The sequence below is a fragment of the Charadrius vociferus genome, unplaced genomic scaffold, assembly GCF_000708025.1.
Source record: "Charadrius vociferus isolate BGI_N301 unplaced genomic scaffold, ASM70802v2 scaffold50, whole genome shotgun sequence".
In the NCBI taxonomy this organism is placed as follows: domain Eukaryota; kingdom Metazoa; phylum Chordata; class Aves; order Charadriiformes; family Charadriidae; genus Charadrius; species Charadrius vociferus.
The window spans coordinates 1,242,101-1,262,011 of NW_009646445.1; the positions used below are offsets into that span (position 1 = coordinate 1,242,101).

At 38.7% G+C, this 19,911-nt stretch overlaps 1 protein-coding gene across 3 annotated transcripts in view; it reads left to right on the forward strand.

Moving 5' to 3' along the window:
- The first annotated feature begins 17,042 nt into the window (after nt 1–17,042).
- Nucleotides 17,043–19,911, forward strand: part of SIPA1L1 (signal-induced proliferation-associated 1 like 1) — a 76,974-nt gene continuing 74,105 nt past the window's right edge. For all 3 annotated transcript variants that reach the window (XM_009882222.1, XM_009882230.1, XM_009882238.1), the window contains exon 1: nt 17,043–18,857. In XM_009882222.1, the coding sequence (XP_009880524.1) occupies nt 17,360–18,857 (1,498 nt within the window). In that variant the 5' untranslated portion in view covers nt 17,043–17,359. The remainder of the gene's footprint in view (nt 18,858–19,911) is intronic.

The following is a 19,911-nucleotide window of genomic DNA, read 5'->3' on the forward strand; positions in this document are numbered from 1 at the left end:
CCTCAAACTAGCTTTTAAAGTACCCTGTTAGATACACTCCTCTTACTGTGATTGTACACATTTGCCAATTGCCAAAACATGAAAATGCTTATTTTTTTTGTGATTTGACAGGCAGTCTTGTGAACAGGTGATATCTAAGTAATAGGTCTTAAATGAGTATTTGGAAGTCAACTTAGTTCTGAAAGTAATTTAGTTTCCAGAAGCTGCATTAGTCTGTACCTCCTCAAACCTGCTGTTGGCATCCTTTCCTGATACGCTCTGTACCTTGGTGAGGTTTTTTTTCCTTCCTCAGTTTCTTGGCTGCTTTGTCCTAATGAACCTTTGTTTTAAAGCCATTTCAGTACGGTAGCGTGTTGATTTTTGGGACACATATTTGCAAGACAGAAGTAATAACTAAGTTTTTAATTCAAACTTATACCAATGCAAGTGTAATAGACTTTAAGGGCTTTACTACTGCTTTTCATCTGAGATGGTAACAGCACCTGTTCTTTTAAGATAGTTTCTCATATTAATAAAATTTGATAGTTTAATAAATCTTGGGTAAGAACATAAAAATAGCTGTTCTGAGTCAGACAACTGTTATATCTCTTTGTATGGAAGAGAAAGGTGGGAACAAGCAAATAGTTATATACCTCATGGTATGTTTTCCTAGTTTCTAGAAGTCTGACTGAAGAACTTCCTCAACTGCATGTTGAACTATTTGCACTTGAAGCCCTTGATGAGATTTTTCTTCTGTTAATTTCTCTGACCACTTTCTCATTTCTCTGAGGTTTGGCACCCATAAGTCATGGTTGTGAGAATCATAGTTGCATTACATGTACTTGTTGGTTGCTTTATTTGAAAATTTCTGTTTCTAGGGTAACAGAACTGCTTATAATATTTCAGCAGATGCACCATGACTTTCACAGAATCACAGAATGGTCAGGGTTGGAAGCGACCTCTGGAGATCGTCTAGTCCAACCCCCCTGCCAGAGCAGGGTCACCTACAGCAGGTTGCACAGGATGACGTCCAGGCAGGTTTTGAATGTCTCCAGAGTGGGAGACTCCACAACCTCTCTGGGCAGCCTGTTCCAGTGCTCTGCCACCCTCAAAGTAAAGAAGTTCCTCCTCATGTTAAGATGGAACTTCCTATGTTCAAGTTTGTGCCCGTTACCTCTTGTCCCATCACTGGGCACCACTGAAAAAGGACTGTTCCCATCCCGCAGGCACCTTCCCTTTAAGTATTTATAAGCATTAATAAGTTCCCCCCTCAGTCTTCTCTTCTGTAGACTAAAGAGACCCAAGTCCCTCAGGTTTTTCTTCATAAGAGAGATGTTCTAATCCCCTAATCATCTTTGTAGCCCTTTGCTGGACCCTCTCCAGCAGATCCCTGTCTTTCTTGAACTGGGGAGCCCAGAACTGGACACAGTACTCCAGATGAGTCTTCACCAGGGCAGAGTAGAGGGGGAGGATGACCTCCCTCGCCCTGCTGGCCACACTCTTCTTGATGCACCCCAGGATGCCATTCGCCTTCTTGGCCGCCAGGGCACATTGCTGGCTCATGGTCATCCTGTTGTCCACCAGGACTCCCAGGTCCCTTTCCACAGAGCTGCTCTCCAGGAGGTCAGCCCCCAACCTGTACTGATGCATGGGGTTATTCCTCCCCAGATGCAGCACCCTACACTTGCCCTTGTTGAATTTCATCAGGTTTCTCTCTGCCCACCTCTCCAGCCTGTCCAGGTCTCGCTGTATGGCAGCACAGCCTTCTGGCGTGTCAGCCACTCCTCCCAGGTTTGTGTCATCAGCAAACTTGCTGATGGTACACTCTATCCCTTCATCCAGATCATTGATGAATATATTGAACAGGACTGGACCCAGTACTGACTCCTGAGGGACACCCCTTGTTACTAACCTCCAACTAGACTCTGCACCACTAACCACAACCCTCTGAGCTCTATCTGCCAGCCACTGTTCAATCCACCGCACTGTCCATTCATCTAACCCACACTTCCTAAGCTTGCCTGTGAGGATGATGGAGATGCCTGTGAGGATGAGGGAGACAGTGTCGAAAGTCTTGCTGAAGTCAAGGTAGACAACATCCACTGTCCTCCTCTCATCCATAGAAGGCTATCAAATTAGTCAGACATGACTTCCCCTTGGTGAATCCACATTGACTATTTGCTTTTTGATGCCCTGGAGCATGGAACTAAGGTTTTCAGAGATCTGTCTGCAATATCTACAAATGTTTTCTTAAATCACAAAATGCTGATTAGGACTTACCATTCCATACATATGGTTCGGGAATGTATCTTTCTCCTCAGTGTATTTAACAACGCCGAAGAAGCAACAAAGTGACATGCAATTCAGTCATTATCAAAAGATATCTTTGCAACTTTTTGCATTCCAGCTGTTTTGGAATCTCTTCACTGTTGAATCTTTTGTTACTGGCTTAAATAACTGTACATCATCATCAGACTTCGGTGTCTTGCTGCCTTTTCCAGATTATACACAACAGCATTGAACGTTCCCCAGTGTTGGTAACCTCTCTCCTCTGTGGAAGTGACCATGTGAAAGTCCCTTCCCTTATATCCTGTCCTTATGCATTTAGTCCTTCATGAGGACTTCCCCTTTCATCTTCTAATGGTCCTTTTTTCTTTCTCAGTCTTAGCAAGTTATCTTATTAGAGGATGTAGGATATTGGTCACATGTGAAACAGATGTGTCTCGTACTGGATGATTCCTTGAAAGAATTCTAATAGATCTGCAAGGCAGGACTTCATTTCCCCATTACATCATTCTGTTTTGATCTACTAATTTTGGCAAAATGAATTATTGTATTTATTTTTCTTATGGTTTTTTTAATGATCATGTAGGAGACATGCAACAATTTTTGACCAGTCCAGAACATCACAGGTAGTATGAATGTCTTGTGAGAAATGTCATCCTGTGTTACATTACATTCTGAAGCAGTAGTATTTTCAGTTGCTTTCTTGATAAATCTTTTGTGGTATAAAGAATTATGAACTATATGTAAACAGTCAAATTGTCTCAGGACTATGAATTCTTTTTAAACTACTTGTCTTTCCTGTTAACCTGTAAAAAAGGATGACTTTCAACTGTTGGCCTATGAACCAAATACAATAGGGTGAGCAACATGAGCAGTTGTTGCATCTTTAATAAATATTAAAATTAATTGAAACATCTTGTCTGGCTGTAAAAATTCTCTGGTGATATTTTTACAGCAACAGTTTACAAAGAACAAACACTTAATTATGTATGTGAAGAAGTCTAAAGACTCAATCTGGCTTGCTCCACTGCAGAATTTCTGCCTTCCAGTAATTGTATTTTTTTTGTTGTGTTAAGAAAAAAAAGATTCAACTTTACTCCCTCTTCTGAGGTAGTGAACTACTCAAGAGTATCAGAATTTTCATGTGTTCAATTTCAGAGAGAGATTATTTATTCATTCCTCACAGTTTATATGTTTGAAATTTGCAACTAGAATGATTGCTCGTCCTCAGTGGAAATTTCTGGCAAGTCTGTATTATGTACAGGTGAGCAAAAAGTTATCTAAAAGCTTTACTTTGAAGAAAAGCAAATATTTTCATTATAAAAGTTAGTATTTTCAAGCACTTCTGTGATCTTAGGAATCCGTGCTCACTAAGCAGTTTTAAAATTGTGGTTTTATTTTAAGCCATCTCTTACTACTCAAAAATCAATTTTTTGACTCACTGAATTTGGTAAATGGTAACTGGATGGTTAGGATGACAGGCAAAGTAGTAAAAAGAAAAAAGTATCCGTGGAACTAGCCATGCAATGTTTTTAGGTGTAACGGCTTTTTTGCTGTATTTGACCTACTCCAAATAGATTTGTCTGCTGTAATCTCTTTACTGTGCTCATGGCAGGCTTGAGGATTAGAGGAGGTTTAGGAAGGGTTACAACCCAAATTGAGCTGGTGGGGTCTGAGTGTTTTTTTTATTTTTTTTTTTAATTCCCCACACCCCCATCCCAAATGTCCCCCAAACACATACGTACACCTAAGGCAGCTTAGTTACACTGGCATCTTTGGGTAAAATCCTAGAGGCTTAAACTTACGTAGGTATTGAAGAGGATTTCCTTCAGTGAGAGAATAGATTATGTTTTGGGAGCTCTGATTTCCCCATCTGCTTGGGTTCTTCGTCTCTTGGAAATCTCCCTTCTCACCAGGCCTGTGGAAATTCAGAAACTACCTCTTATATTTACGTTTCTGCTTAGATTCAAAGGCTGTGGCTTGACACCATGGGGTTTACAAATGAAATAATGGTAACACAACGGAGTTCTTAAAAGTGTGTAGAAACTGAATTTTAGAAGTCTGCTGGTGCTGTCACTGTCTCTCTGCACTTGTAAAGCACTGATTTAAGTGTGGCATGACTACGTTTGCCTGTGTTCAAACCCATGGGGTTGAGGGTAGGGTTTGCCAAGGGATGCTTGTCAAAATAGACCTGATGCTGCTGCAATTGTAACCAAGAGGAAATTTTGCTTTATGACAAAGACTTAGCAGTGCTAACATCGCACTGGTTACTGAATCAGCTACTGAAATTGTCATAAAAGACAAGCATTTTTCTTAAAGGTTGTCACCAGAAAAAAAAAAACCACTCTCTTGTCCAGTATGGAAAGATGAGTTGCTTTTAACAGTGATGGTATCACCGAGCAAAGTTTCCTTAATGGAGTGAGGTGTAAAATCATTTAATCTTCACAGGGTGAAATCAAGACCTAATTTGTCTTGAAACGCAACAAGCAGATTGTGGAACACAGGTACAATCCCTTTCTGATCAGAAATGCTACCAAGAAATTATTTGCGGTGTTTCACAATTGCTGACATTTTCAAGTAGTTTTCAGATATTGATCTGCCTAACAGGTAGTATCTGACATTGATAAAATTCCCGTTTCAAAGTAATAGAAGAGTATATAAAAAACAACAAAGAAAGTGTGCATGAGTAAGAAAAGCAGCCCTGTGAATTGAAGAAGGCACATTTGGCTTCCGAGTACTGTTTGTGTTACTAAAAACTCCTGAGAAATCCTAGCAGGGCCTTCAGCTTGTGAACAAGAGATGTGGCTCCAGCTGGTGCAGTGGGAATCGTTTCAGCTCAGTGTGAGCTTGGAGGTGCAGTAGCCTTCAACGTCTGCTTTCTGTAGAGGCTCTGCAAGGACCTGGGGGTTGCGGTGGCAAGCAGAGCTGAGGAGGATTCTGCAGGTGTCACCATACTCGGTGCAGGGACGAGCGCAGCCGTTGTATCGACCGATGGTTCGAGCCAATTCCTGTGGTTTAAAGTTGGCTGTTTAAGGCTTTTACAAAGTCCCGCGTGGCTGGGGATAGTCACCCCGCCATGTGCACACACCAAGGGTGAAAACTGTTGCAAGAATGGTATTTGTCTTTTTCAGAAAGGGTTAAGAAACATTCTTGCTGAACTGTTATCAACGTGATTTTATATAATGAACCATAATCAGAAATAGTATGCAAGGCTGATTAAGGCTGTTGATGCAGTGAAACAGGAATACACCCACACATGTACTTTCTGTAGGTAATTTGCTTTTGAAGGTTTAGTATTGGAATCTAAATGATTACAAATCTGTTTTCATTTTATAAAATGTTTTGCATGCATGTAAACCAGGAACAGATGTAGATATTTCCTTTTACTGACCATAGCCGGAAAAAAAAAAAAAGAAAAATCACATAAGGCAAAAAGGCTTTTGCATCGCACTTCCTTAGTTTTTAATGCAAAAGTCTCAAGTAGACACATGTATGTTTGGGATTCAGTTAGAAAGAGGTAGGCTTATTTTTCTTGTTTCTGCCAGATATTGTAGCCCAACTTACAGAAAAGACAATAAATCTTCTAAAGAATAAATTCACTGGTCTTGGGCTGGAAGAGCAGTTGGTAAAAGACATCTATAGTGTTGTGAAACCTGAGGTGTACCTGCGTGGACAAGTGGACAGGTCAGACACAAATTTACTTAAGCTTTGAGATAACTAGCAACGTTCAACCATCTATCTAAATTTGCCTCTTCTGTTTAAAGATGTCTGGATGAAGTGCCAGTACTGCTGGCATATGTGTGCTTGTAATAGACTGATTCTTATTTAAATTGCAAAGTGTGTTTTTTAGGTGTCAGTGCCACCTTGCTTGCTCTTTTCAGTTTGTATCCTGCTTTGCCAGCTTGACTGTCTGGATTCGTGACCAGAATTACTTATGTTGCTTCTCCCTGGCATTGCAGTTTGGTGTAGGTCGCTTTACAAAATGGGTTGTGTGCAGATTTTCACAATCACTCTTTAAGAGTTGATGTGTATGGCCAGCTAGGTAGTGTTTTCCCTTTGTAGTTACTTGAGATAACTCTGTGCCTTCAGCAGTGACTTGTATATCTATCCTTGAAATTTAAGTACTGCCTATTTGGATGTTTTTAATTGCTTTTACTATATAGTGTGTGTTAGAACTATGTGTAGGTACCTAATGTACCTACATCATCAAACCAAAGGGTTTCATCTACTTGGTGGTCACTGCTGAGATATCTACACAAGAGAGAATTTCTAAATAATGAAAAACCCTTTCTTGGTTTTCCACATGGAAAGAGTTCTTCCTCTATTTAAATCTTCTGAAATCCAACCTGAACACCCACTCATAGTGCAATGCTCGGAAGAAATGAATCAACCACAATATTTATATCTAGTTTTATTATTTTCTAAACAATAAGTGTTGCAATCATGCAGCATGGGGATTTCTGCTGAGTAGCTGCATGTTTTGGCAGGTAACTTTTTTTCTCTCTTCACGTTGTTTTATTCACCCTTATTAGGACTTGAAACATTTTAGATGTAGAATAATCATTATGTACAAGGCTTGCATAGTTGTACTCTGTTCCCTGCTAGGTTTTTAGAGCTGTTCACTGGTTTATCCATCTGCCTTTTGCATTTCACATTGAAAGCTTCAGACTTCTCTTTTAGTCTTTATGGTGATATCATTAGTGGAAGTAACACACTCATCTTTATCACCAGATGCCTAGGGATCAGAGATTAATTTCAGTTGTTTAAAGATATCATCCATATTTTTCTGATTTTTCTGATTTTATTTTTCTGATTTTTTTCTGAGTTTTATACACCCAAAAAATGCTGAATGCTTGCCTAAAAAAATGTTTCTTTTAGTCTTAATTTTAAAGGATGTTGGAAGCATCTACAAGAAAACTAACAAGAAAAGCTGTTGAGTCTCCTGTGTGGGGGTTGAGCTATTTATTCCTTTATAGCCATAAAGATGGTATTTTGGAAAATAAATAGGTGATACATGTGGTTGTCAAAAGACAAAAAGCTCTTTATATGTGTTTTCTCAAAAATAGCAAAGTGAATTATCCGCAGGGATCTCTGATGTCATGCCTGCTTATATAAGAGTTGGAAACTTAAAAGCTTTATTTTCTGGTGGATTTATGGTGCCTTGTAAGTTGAGATGTACACAACATGTGTGTCAAATGGTAACCTAGGATAGTTTTCTCTTTTGGTCTGTGGGATGATCCATATGCTTAGCTCTGAATGAAACCAAACGTAGTAAATAAATGTATGCCTTGGACAGAGATCGCAACCTTTTTAGTTTAGGAATATCCATCATATTGTACGACTGAGAGGGGTTGCCATAAGCACTGTGCAAAGAATATGTAGTGACTTACTGAATCAGTTGCCATGCTTTCTATGTGAACAATTTAATTGGCTAAAGAAAAATGTTATTTCATCTGGTTATAGTTTTTATTTGCATGTATGCATAAAGTACGCTTCTGAAAACACAAAACATGGTTGCAGAAAGAAGGTTGCACCGAATGTTCAGTTTCTCCCTTTAGGGTGGAGTATATTGGAGAAATTCAGCACACAGTAATCCATCAACATCAGTAAAACACTGGTCTAGATGTTTGGCAGTAGTGATTTAGAATCCTTTGCAAATTAATACATAACTAATTTTGAAGCTTGTTTCAGTGTTCCAGTGAAAGGACATGGAAGTCTGACTTGTAAATGGGAGAGTTGAATGATTACAGGCAAAGTATGGAACTGATGGTCTTGGAGAAAAATGGAAGACATGAGAAAGTGAAGAGTTGCTGGAGATGATTCTTGCTTTCATATAAAACCTGATGCTTGCTAATTTTTGGGTTTGTCTTCTAAGATCAGTGTCTAAGAACACATAACTTTTTTTGTCTTCAAACCTTTTCTTTTATCCTACTTTTTTTATTAAGGGGGTTTTATTTCTTTTGATTTTTTTATTCTACTTAAATCAAGTTCTTTACACTGATATACTAGTATCCTTTTGAGGGCTTAAAAGTATAGTAATACAAAACTTGTCATTTAAAAGAAGTAAATTGGCATATTGTTGAAAAGAATATTAACGAGTTTTCAGCGTTTTTTTCCAAAAGGATTTATAGTGGAAGGCTGTGAAGGGTGCAGCTGAGTGCATTTCAATTTGAATGTTCCAGTTGCCCACAATCATTAAAAAAAAGAAGTCCAAAATATTGTCCAAGTTTTTGCTTACGAGTCTGTATCTTCCTTTAAGGTTTTTAATTTACTTCCTTTCTCGGTGTTGACACACTTGACTGTGTGTGGCAGTCTATGGAAGCTGAAGCCGCTGTACTTCTTGCGAGGATTACTTGAGGATTACATGTTCCCATATCTGTTTGGACATGTGAACTGTGTAAAAAGTCTCTCTCTTCCTCGCTGTAGTCCTTGTATCACTTCACAGTCTGGACTATGATTTTCAGTATCTTTCTTGTTGTGCTGTCTTTACATGAGCAAAGTTTGAATAGTCTAAATACCTAATACATTTCTGCTGTGGAGCCTATACTTCAGTCTATAGTACATTCAACATTTTGAGTGTATATATACTTTTGAGACATAGCATTAACATCTTGTGTGTAAACATATGTAGATATATGTACACAAAAATATGCTTGGTATATATACCTACACACAAAAGCAAAGCATCTCTTTTAGGGGAAAATACTTTGTGTATGCAATTACAAAAGAATACTGTTTAAATAGACCAATGGGCATTTTTAATAGGTTGTACGTGGGGGGAACCCATTTTTTTATCTATCTGCTTTCAAAATACTGTATTTCAATAGTAGTTGAAACTTGTTTTTCACTTTACAAACATAGTGCTTGATTTTATCTGTGTAACTTCCAGTTGCTTTCTGTTGTTTTTTTCTAATGTGCAGGAACTGTAACAGACTCAAGTAATAATCTGCTTTGTGTTATCAGGACATTAGATAACGAAGCAAATTCATTGAGCAGCTATTAGTTATTTGGAAGCTTGAAAAAAAAGAAATGCCCATTTGCTTGATGAAGATGCTTAGCTGCCTTTTGAGTGGCTTTTGAGGGTGGAAAGCGAGGTCTGAAATTCAAATCGAGGATGTCTGTCCTGCTCTGTTGGGGGCCGCAGCGTGGCAGAAGGGTCCCTGGGTTGAGAAGGAAGGATTGTGGAGGGCAGTAGCTGAGCGTGCCAGCAGCTGGGCTTAGGGTGAAAAGACAGTATGTGACTGCCTGCTGAGGAGGCCTGGGGTGCAGGCAGAGGAGTGGTGGTCATGCAGGAATTGGGACCACCTCGTGTGGACGTCTGGTAATAATCTCCCTGCTCCTAATTCTCCTCTCCAGTGCTGCAGCAGCAGCTTTAAAGCAGGAGTAATAGTTGCAGGAGCATGTTCAGGAATGTGTGTGAGTATGAAATGCTCTCTAGATGGTTAATATGGGGGTTGCTGTGAATAAAGCCTATTTATTTTAGGTAAAGTTTAACTTTCACTTCTGAAAAGCTGCTTTTGTTTCACCCTTAAACACATGACTGTGTGATCAATCAACCTATGGAGAAACATTACTCTGTGGAGTTTTGGGAGCTAGATGACTTTCATGAAGAGAGCAGTACAGCTCCTTGCAATTCTTTTGTCAAATCATGAGTTTAGGAAGAAGCAACTGCAGTGATAGAGCAAAGGAATGAAACAGTATTGGGGAAAAATATTTTAAATGCTGCCAAAATGATGGGTTTATATTTTTTAATAATCCTGTTATAAAATTAGTGACACACTTTAACACCTGTCATTAAAAAAAATTACTTAGGGTTGCACTCCAAACTCCTTAGAAGCAACTGGAAGTTTAGAGGTAGTAGGTTACACACCCTGTTTGCCCCTCTTCCAAACTGAGGTCTCTTGGTCAACCCTGATGTTTGCAGGATGTCATGAGACATGTGGTGATGAGTGCCGGCACTAGTGCGCCAAGTGTGGCCAGCAGGAACATGGCCGGCGGTGCAGCACAGAGACCACAGCCTAAGCTTTGTCTTTGGGCTGGTACCAGAGTTGCGTTGGAGACAAACTTGTGGCCGGTCTGGAGGAGGAGGGTGGCATACGAGCCTTTCTGCTATGGAAATATGAGCAAGGATGCAAACATCAGGAAAATGCATCCATGGTGCTTATTGTAGTGTATGGCAGTTACGCTGAACTGTAGCCGTACCACTAAGTATCAGCCCGTTTCCTTTGGGGTTTTTTTCTTGGGCTGTGGGGTTTTTTGTGGTTGGGTTTGGTTTGTGACTTCATAGGTCAGAGTCTCGCAGTATCAGAAGTTAGGCATTGATTAACTTGGGCGCTTTGCAGATAAGTGACTTTTACAGGAGTCCACACACCAGAGACAGCAGTCTGTCTGTTTCTGGAACCATTACCCAGGAGTGCAAAATATCAACAGCTAGGAACTGAAAAAGAAGCACAGAAGAGAAGCATCTCTTTAAAAAAGGAAAGGGTGTGTGTGTGTGTAAGTGGAACTCTTTTGTAGTTGCTAAAATTTTAATTTCTTGCGAGATGGTATCTGGGAGCTAGAATATTTTACTCTTGTGTTTTGGCACTGGTTTAGAGTTGCTTCCTAGAAAGCAAGCACTTCTATCAAAAATAAACTATTGCTGTTAACAATCTCATTCCAAGAATAGAATACAGTATAGCGTACGGTAAGACTTGTCAGTGTCTTTTTTTTTTTTTTTTTTTTCCTCCAGATTCTGTAAGTTAGCTTCCAGGAAAGGGATTCTGCATTTAATTAACTAAATGATTGACACTGGTACCAAAATGGAACATGAGTGTTGAAGTGGGAATGACCACGTGCAGTGCCTTTTCTGTATCTCCCTCTCAGTTCAAAGGAGTTTTAAAGGGTTTGCTTCAGCAACAGTTACTTGTACGCTTGAGTATTGTGGTATCCTTGTCTTGGTTAATGGTTACAAAACCGATGTGAAAAAAGAAGGCATAATTCTGGCTTGAGATATTCTGGTGTTTATATGGAGACTAATGAGTGGGAGAACATAATGGAGCAAAATGTGCTGAAATGCACAGGTTGGGGATTACTGTCCCCTGCATTCCTATATCTGTCTCAATTTGCTCGCTTTTGTTATGCTTAATTTACCATCCTGTTATGTCATGAACGTTTTACCACTGACTGCACGCGAGTATGATTATTGAGTGTGACTTCATGGTCTTCTGCACAGGGAGGCCAGGTGGTTCAGCATGCCCTGAGCTGACTGATGGTTTACAATCGTGGTTAGCGGGGCTCAAAACCTGAGCGAGCAATTTCTGCCGAATGCCACAGCGCATGAGCTCAACCTCAGCACCCTTCTTTAGTGACTGCACACCCTCCAGTTGTTTCACCGTGTGGCAGAGCAAGCTTGTGTTTGCCAGTAGAAAGGCATTACTGCAAGAGTGCAGAAACCCATCGTAGTAATTCATATTAATTACTATTGCATCTTAAAACCAGTGTAACCTTGCCTAAGTTCATATGTTTTAGTGTGAGCTACTTAAGCAGAGAGTAAAATTAAGAATAAAGCACTATTAAATCACAGCAGATCAGTGCGGTTGATCATTGTGTATACGGCAACAGATGGCACTCTGTTTCCTTAGAGCAAAGATTCTTTTCTGAGGGTTAGGGAGCAAGGAAACATTCAGAGAAAAAAGGCAGAAACACAGACTTGCTTATGTGTAGATCAGTGGCAAATTTTGTAGGTAACATAAATTGGGGAGATGCGGGGAGGAGAATGAAAAGTTATAGGGAATCTTATCATTCGTCCTATGCGGGGCTGGCAATTGTCACATTCAGTTAACACAAAACCAACAATTCCTCCAAGTGTAACAAAAATAAAACTGATAAGCTAGTAAATACCAAACACTATTCTTCAAATAGCCTTTCAGTTCATAAAAACTTCCTCTGAAAGATGAGTCTTCAATTACAATGATGAAAGTAATCCTGGGAAGAAAAGGATAAAGTTAATAATAGGTAACCGCATAAAGCCAAATATTTCTAAAGATTAAATTGAATTTTTCTCCTCTGAGGAATTCATTTTATGAAATTAGACATTATTTTGTACGTATAATAACTTAATTGGCTGATAAATGAATGTTCCTCCCCCAGGATTTGATCTGTTTAATTCAGGTAAGAATATAAGACACAAATAGATCAAGCTTTCCTATATAAAATATTTTTCATTGTTCTCATTTATTTTTTAGGTTTCAGAGGAGCTACTAGTTTTCAGGTTTTATGACAGTGCCAGTTTTTTGTAGTAAAAGTTAACACAACCTACTGTTAGTAGCATGTGTTTGTTGCAGAGTTTCCTGGTTGGCTAAACTTCAGTAAACCCTGTGGAATAGAGATGATTTCATTTACATTTTTAAAAGCTCCTTGCTGTGAAATGCTGTTACAGCTATAAATGCTATTAATTGCTCCTTATCCTACAGTTTTCAGTATTTTAAAATATCCCTGGTAATATGTTGCATTTATGACCACCTACTATATTTTCTTGTTTTGACTGGAGGGGTTGAGAGAGAGGGGTTATGGAGACTTGGCAAAAGCGAGACTTTTCTAGAATTTGAAAACTGGTTCCCTCATTCCCAAATTTGTAATTATAAAATGACATGTTTTAATGAGGGCTGATGGTGAAATATGAAGTCTTTCCTCTGGAATATTGTGCATCATAAATAATTTGGTGCCCCCAAATCAATCTCTGTCAACATCCGAGTATTAGGATCATTAGCATCCATGATCCTACAGTCTGAAGTCTCAGCATGTTCCCAGCAGATGAGAGTAATTATTAAATCTTTCAAGTAAGATTCGGTTGTGGCTAAAGTCACTACATTGTAAGGAAAACCAGCATGATCTCACATAAACTAAGCCTAGGAAAAACCGTAATAGAAGGTCTATGAATTTTGATGAGTTACCTTATTTGACTACCTGAATCCAAGATAGAGACTGCTTAGTGTGCTGTAGTTGGGTTTCTTTACTATCCTGAGCTGATTTGAGCGAGACACTTCTTAATCACTACTTGTATTTGCATCTTGGTAATCCAAAGGCCTCTAGACGAAATCTCGGCTGATAGGTCTTCGTCGTTTTCCTGGTGGCTAACTTCAATCTTAAGGAATAATAATTCAAGATCTTTTGACTTACCTGACTTCACTGTCTTGGGATTCATGTACAAGGACCATTCAGTTTTAACAGAATGGTCCTTTGTCCAATGGCTGGAACTCCACTTTAGGAGGAGAGAGCAAAGTTCATGAAAGAGGTATAAATAGAAAGGGAAAGAATGAAAACAGGTTTGTTCATCCTCAATTTAAAATGAGCTACAGATGCAAAATACTCCAGTACTGGTAAAAAATAATAAATAAACTTTGTCCTAAGGATTTGAGGCCCATTTTGAACAGATCCTTGGCTTGCTCTACTAGCGACTGCATTCAATCTGATAAGCAGATCGTTGGTTTTCCAAGCTTGATCTCTTAACTGGTTGTTAATTGAGATAATCAGTACTGAATTTAAATGTACCTCTTTTGGAAATTTTTGCATGTGGTTTTCATTTATGGCTTCTTATATGTAGGAGTTCATCTGAATATTTTGTTGGCTTCCTGAAGTTCAGATGAATTGGAGAAGCATACGTTACCTTAGTTAAGCTAGTTTGTCCTCACCATAGTCTGTTCATATTGATATTCATAGCTCTACCTTGAATTATATTTTTTTTAATATTGAAATTGTAACAAAATAAGAATTGTTGGTCTTCACAGTTACTGCTGTCATCTTTAGAAGTAAGTACCATACTGCCTATTTTGTAGTTGTACCTAATTTTAATATGCTACGTATTTTGTGTTAGCAATTCTGCTACTTTGTATGTAACTTCCTGCAGGTTTTCTAGTTAATAATATCATCTGGTTATTGGTAACTGATGGTCATTTAAATCAACCATGATTCACCTTGTCTTTCATGCTGTTATGTTTTGCAAGTAATGAATATGAGAAAATGTTAAAGTGCAGATTGCTATTATTGTTCCTTTTCCATTAAATCCAGTGACCAGTGTACTCAGGATCTATACTTTTGGAGTTTTTAATATTATTAAATATAATGCTCTCACTTTATTTTGGTTGGAGCTAATCAAACCTTTTTAGACCAGGTTTCAAATTAGACAGGGGGATAGGAAAGGCGAGGGAAACAACAACAGACGGGTAGTTACAGTCTCCAAAACAATTGACTTAAGTGATTTATTTAATATAGAAATAGATACAGGCAAAAGTAGAATTCGGTTCTTCAGAGTATGATGTCAACTATTGCCTTAATAGTTTATTGCCTGTATTGCAGCTGCTTCAGCATATGAAGTAGGACAGTTGCAAAAACCTGCAGAACGTGAAACAGCTGGTCCCCAGAGTGAGACATCCTTAATGCTGAGTCAGGAACAGAGAAAGTATTTCCTTTGGAAAATGTACTGTGTGGTCGTGTAACTAATGACTGTACCATACATACAGCAGGTCAAAAATAAATTCAACAGAGCACTTATTTTTTATATATGATTATATGGCTATATATCTGTATTAAGGATGGTTGTCCCTGAAATTTTTAAAAAGAAAATAAAATTGGGGGGGTGGGGGGGGAATGGGGTACGATGACGGGACATGACACCTGGTAACATTTGGATGCTTATATGGTTAACACCAGACTTGAGAATTTTTTAGAGCTACTGCGTGAACTTCTGCCCTTGAGTTAATGAGAAACATGTACTAGTAGGTTATCTGTTTCTGTAAGGACCAGCACTTGAGGAGGAGGAGATGTATACTTTGCTTGCACAGATATTGATGGTGGAAGAGCAGTGGTTGGGCACAGAAATCTTGGGTTTCATTGCAGGCTGTGAAGAGGAGTGTGTGGTAGTGGTCACTTGTACTTCTGCATGTTTTGTGTTCCACCCTCAGCTAGACTGTTCCTTCGCTATCCCTTTTAGCCTATCTTCTTCCTGCCCTAAATCCTTACCAGTTTTCATTCTATTTTCCTTCCATTCTTCTTATAAAAGCAAGTCTATATAGCTCTTCAGAAAGGGCTCTGCAATGTTCCCATTTCATAGAGTTTATTGCATAAATGATGTTTGCTATGGCACTGTTAAAAACCACAGATAGAACGTTAGGTTATATGGTGGCACACGGTGTTTGCATTTTTCCTTCCTTGATCTGATTTGTGCATGAAGTTGTTTCACTAGCTTAACCAGTTCTTAGACTGGAGAGTGTTTGAAATTTGTAAAAAGTTACAGCTGAAAATTAAGTAGTTTTGCAGCAGCTGCATGGATAGACTGCTTTTCTAAAGTTATTCTAATTACATAGGTAGAAAAAAACTATTGTTTCAGCAGTGTCATTGTAGTAGAATTGCAAGGAAAGTAACTGTGCTTATGTAAATAGCTGTGCAAATACAATAGTACCCTAGATCACTTGCACCGCTCTTGTTAATGTGTGATGCAGTCAGCTTGCATTTTAAGTATTCCTTATGTGTTCAGCTTTATATAAATAGCAGCTATTTCAAAGAGGTGCTGTCTATGGTGAGTGAAGTTAAAACACGCTGCCTTTGGAGGCAGAGGGTGCCCTGGCTTGATATTTAATTAGTGTAGAGCAAAGTACTCTAGTTTTGAGAAGAGACTGTACTAGTTTCCCTGGAAGCATCAGAAAGCCTTGATTCATAGACAATACTGTATTGTCAACACGGTGCTGGCTCAGCAGCATCTCTCTGCACACATTTGGCAAATATTTAAAGGCCATGTTTTGTGTAATTGGTTCATCCTTTGAAAATTAACTACTTTGTGTTAAAGGATGTACACTGCAATGCAAGCTTTTACTTTGACAGTCTCATGCTTTTGTCTTCTACCAGCAAGGATGTATTTGTGGATTATTTTTTTTTTTAGCTTCTCAAAGGGTGGTATACTAACTGCATTGCAATTACTTTGGTACTGATGAGGTATGGGAAAGCATTTAATTTCCATGGCTTTGTAAAGCTAGATCATACAGGAGCTGTGGCAGACAATATTGTTAGCCAGAGAAATAAATGGCACTTTTCATATAAAGTTATTTAAAAGTATGTGTTTATATATGTTGTGAAATCTAGACAGAGGGAATACATGTTTTCTGAACTATCCAGCTAATCTGCAAATGAGACTGTGCAAAACACAGAATAAATGTTACTGACAGCCATTCTCTCTATTATAATTTTGTAATCTTTTTGCTAATTAGCTTCCTTCCTTTTTTTTTTGTTAGCATGTCATAGTTATTTACATTAATGGAAAAGTTGAACAGGCATTGTTAATAACTAATTGCAACCAAGGATGTGTGACTTGTAAATGGTAAATTCTTTAAAGCGTTTATAAACAAAATTTTGAGTTCTGATCTGGCTTCTCTATAGTTTTTGCAGGAAATGTAAGCTGTATGTGTCCTTCAGCTGAGGAAATTAGCTCCCTAGTTGCGTTTTGTAAAACTGTCCACTAGCCTAACTAAAAAGTACCAGTGTTCAGTTCATAAGGAAAAAATGTATTTAGGTGTGGAATCCAGATGTAAAAGTATTTTTTCAGAAGGCAAACCGACAACATCTAGAAAATTCTTCATGACCATATAACACAACTCTGCATTCTTGAGATGATCAATGAGATGTAAAAGCATGTTTGTTAGAAATAGTAATTGTGTGTAGTAATTACTTTGACAGTTTCAGTTACAACAAAAGATATATATGAAATCATTAATGCTTTTGTCTCCCTTTTCCTCTTCTAGGCTTAAAAGAAGCACAAGCGATTGGATTACAACTCTGATATTTTGGAGCACAAGTGATGTTAAAACAATTTGAATGTATTGGAGCATGGCTGCTTCTTAAAATGCAAAAGTTAAAGGAAAATATTGATTACCAAAACTTGCTGAATATTGGAATTTTCTAGACATCCTGCATTTAACTGTGTCCCTAAATGTCCATGATTAAGATCTCATGCAACCATTGCACATTTTGGAGACTATTCTCCAAAAGAGAACTGGGCATTTAAAAAGCAGAAATGAGTGTGTTTTCTCTCGGAACTTACTAAGGTTGAGCATACTGAAAGATCATGACCAGCTTGAAGCGGTCCCAGACCGAAAGGGCTGTTGCCACTGGGGTATCAGTCGGAACAGATGGCACCTCAAAAGTCCACTCGGATGACTTTTATATGAGGCGCTTTAGGTCACAGAATGGCAGCTTAGGATCTGCAGTCATGGCGCCAGTTGGACCTCCTCGGAATGAAAGTTCCCATCACATTACCTCTACTCCTGGAGTCCCTAAAATGGGGGTCAGGGCAAGGATTGCTGATTGGCCCCCAAGGAAGGAGAATATCAAGGAAGCAAGCAGATCTAGTCAAGATATTGAAACATCAAGTTGCCTTGACAGCATGTCTTCTAAAAGCAGTCCTGGGAGTCAGGGAAGCTCTGTTAACCTGAATGCTAGTGATTCTGTCATGTTAAAGAGCATCCAGAGCACACTTAAAAGCAAGACCAGACAATCTGAGAATCTAGACTCCAGATTTCTTACACCTGATGGCTATCCCAGTTCCCCAAGGAAAGCTCTTCGTAGAATAAGACAGCGCAGCAACAGTGACATTACCATAAGTGAGCTTGATGTGGATAGTTTTGATGAATGTATTTCACCCACTTTTAAATCTGGACCATCTCTGCACAGGGAGTATGGCAGCACATCTTCCATAGATAAGCAGGGAACTTCAGGGGAAAGTTTTTTTGACTTATTGAAGGGCTATAAAGATGAAAAGTCTGATCAGAGAAGCCCAGCCACAACTAAGCTCAGTGACCTCCTGATTGCCAGTGGAAGCAAGGGTTCAGGATTCTCTCTAGATGTGATAGATGGACCTATTACTCAAAGGGAAAATCTGAGACTCTTTAAGGAAAGGGAGAAGCCGCTCAAGAGACGCTCAAAATCGGAGACAGGCGATTCATCCATTTTTCGTAAGCTGCGCAATGCCAAAGGTGAAGGGGAGCTTGGGAAGTCATCAGATCTTGAAGATAATAGGTCAGAAGATAGCGTCAAGCCTTGGACTTGTCCGAAGTGTTTTGCTCATTATGATGTACAGAGTATTTTATTTGATTTAAATGAAGCAGCGATCAACAGGCATAATGTTATTAAAAGAAGGAACACAACCACAGGTGCATCTGCTGCTGCTGTAGCATCACTTGTCTCTGGACCCTTGTCCCATTCTGCAAGTTTCAATTCTCCAATGGGCAGTACTGAAGACCTGAATTCGAAAGGAAGTCTCAATATGGACCAGGGGGATGATAAAAGCAATGAACTTGTGATGAGTTGTCCTTATTTTCGTAATGAGATTGGTGGGGAAGGGGAGAGGAAAATCAGCCTTTCCAAATCTAATTCAGGTTCCTTCAGTGGTTGTGAAAGTGCCTCGTTTGAGTCGACTCTGAGTTCTCATTGCACGAATGCTGGAGTAGCAGTTCTGGAAGTTCCCAAGGAGAATCTGATTTTGCATCTAGACAGAGTGAAAAGGTACATCGTTGAACATGTAGACCTTGGTGCATATTATTATCGAAAATTCTTCTATCAGAAAGGTAGGTAAATTTTATTTCTCCGTGTGTTTTAGTAATGATTTTTTGTTTTATCAACATACATAATTCAGCTGATGTATAATAGTATTTGCAAGAATTATGTATGTTTTAAATCATCGGTGCTTCAACATGGTGTATTTTACCAATCAGTACATGCTATGTCTAATAGTTTTTTGCAGCGTTGGAGTTAAAAACTCTTACATGTAACAGTTAGCAGTAGCTACAAATTATAAATGTCTTGAAACACAGCTTTGGTATCCATGGGAATGGGCAGAGGTTGGCGCTTGAAACAGTAAAAAAGAAAATAAAACCCTAAAATATGAGAACTTTCTTCCCTCCACATCAAGACTTGATGTACTGAGGATTTAACGGAATGTGCAGCTTGGAAAGTTAGCATTCACAATAATCTTTGGACCTTTTAATATCTTAATAATCCATTTCAAAAGATGTGGGGGGTGCTACTTACTTTAAGTCAATAATATCATGTAAATAAAGATGAAAATCTGTCTCACTATTTTTGTTATAGCCATCATTCTAGAAATCAATTTCTAATTTGTAAAATTCTGCAGAAAGAAACTATCACTGTATATACATAACTGTAGGCACACACATATGTTGCAATGACACCAATGTATCTGAAAAAACAGCATACAGTTCTCTTATCACATGGTCCTACTGAAACCAAGGATTATAATTTCCATTGGAGGTATGCAGGGAAAAACACCACCACCAAGATCAAAGTTTTTTGACCTGTAGAAACAAGCAAAACCCAAACATTACCCAGATACTCCTCTTGCCAAAATGATGCTGACACCGCAAGATGCAGATCTCTCTTTCAGAATCTTCCTGATTCTGAAAACAATCAAAAAGGAGTGCAGACCAAAGTCCTTTAAAGTTTGAGTTCTCTCTGCAGGATTGTGTGCCTTGCTATGGTATCTCCTGATGGATAGAATTGGTCTAATGACGGACCTGAAGAGTGTTCCTTGGCTACCAAAGATCAGGATTGGGTTTCATCTCTTTACTGAAAGCAGCTCAAAAGAGCTTGTTTCCTGCTGGT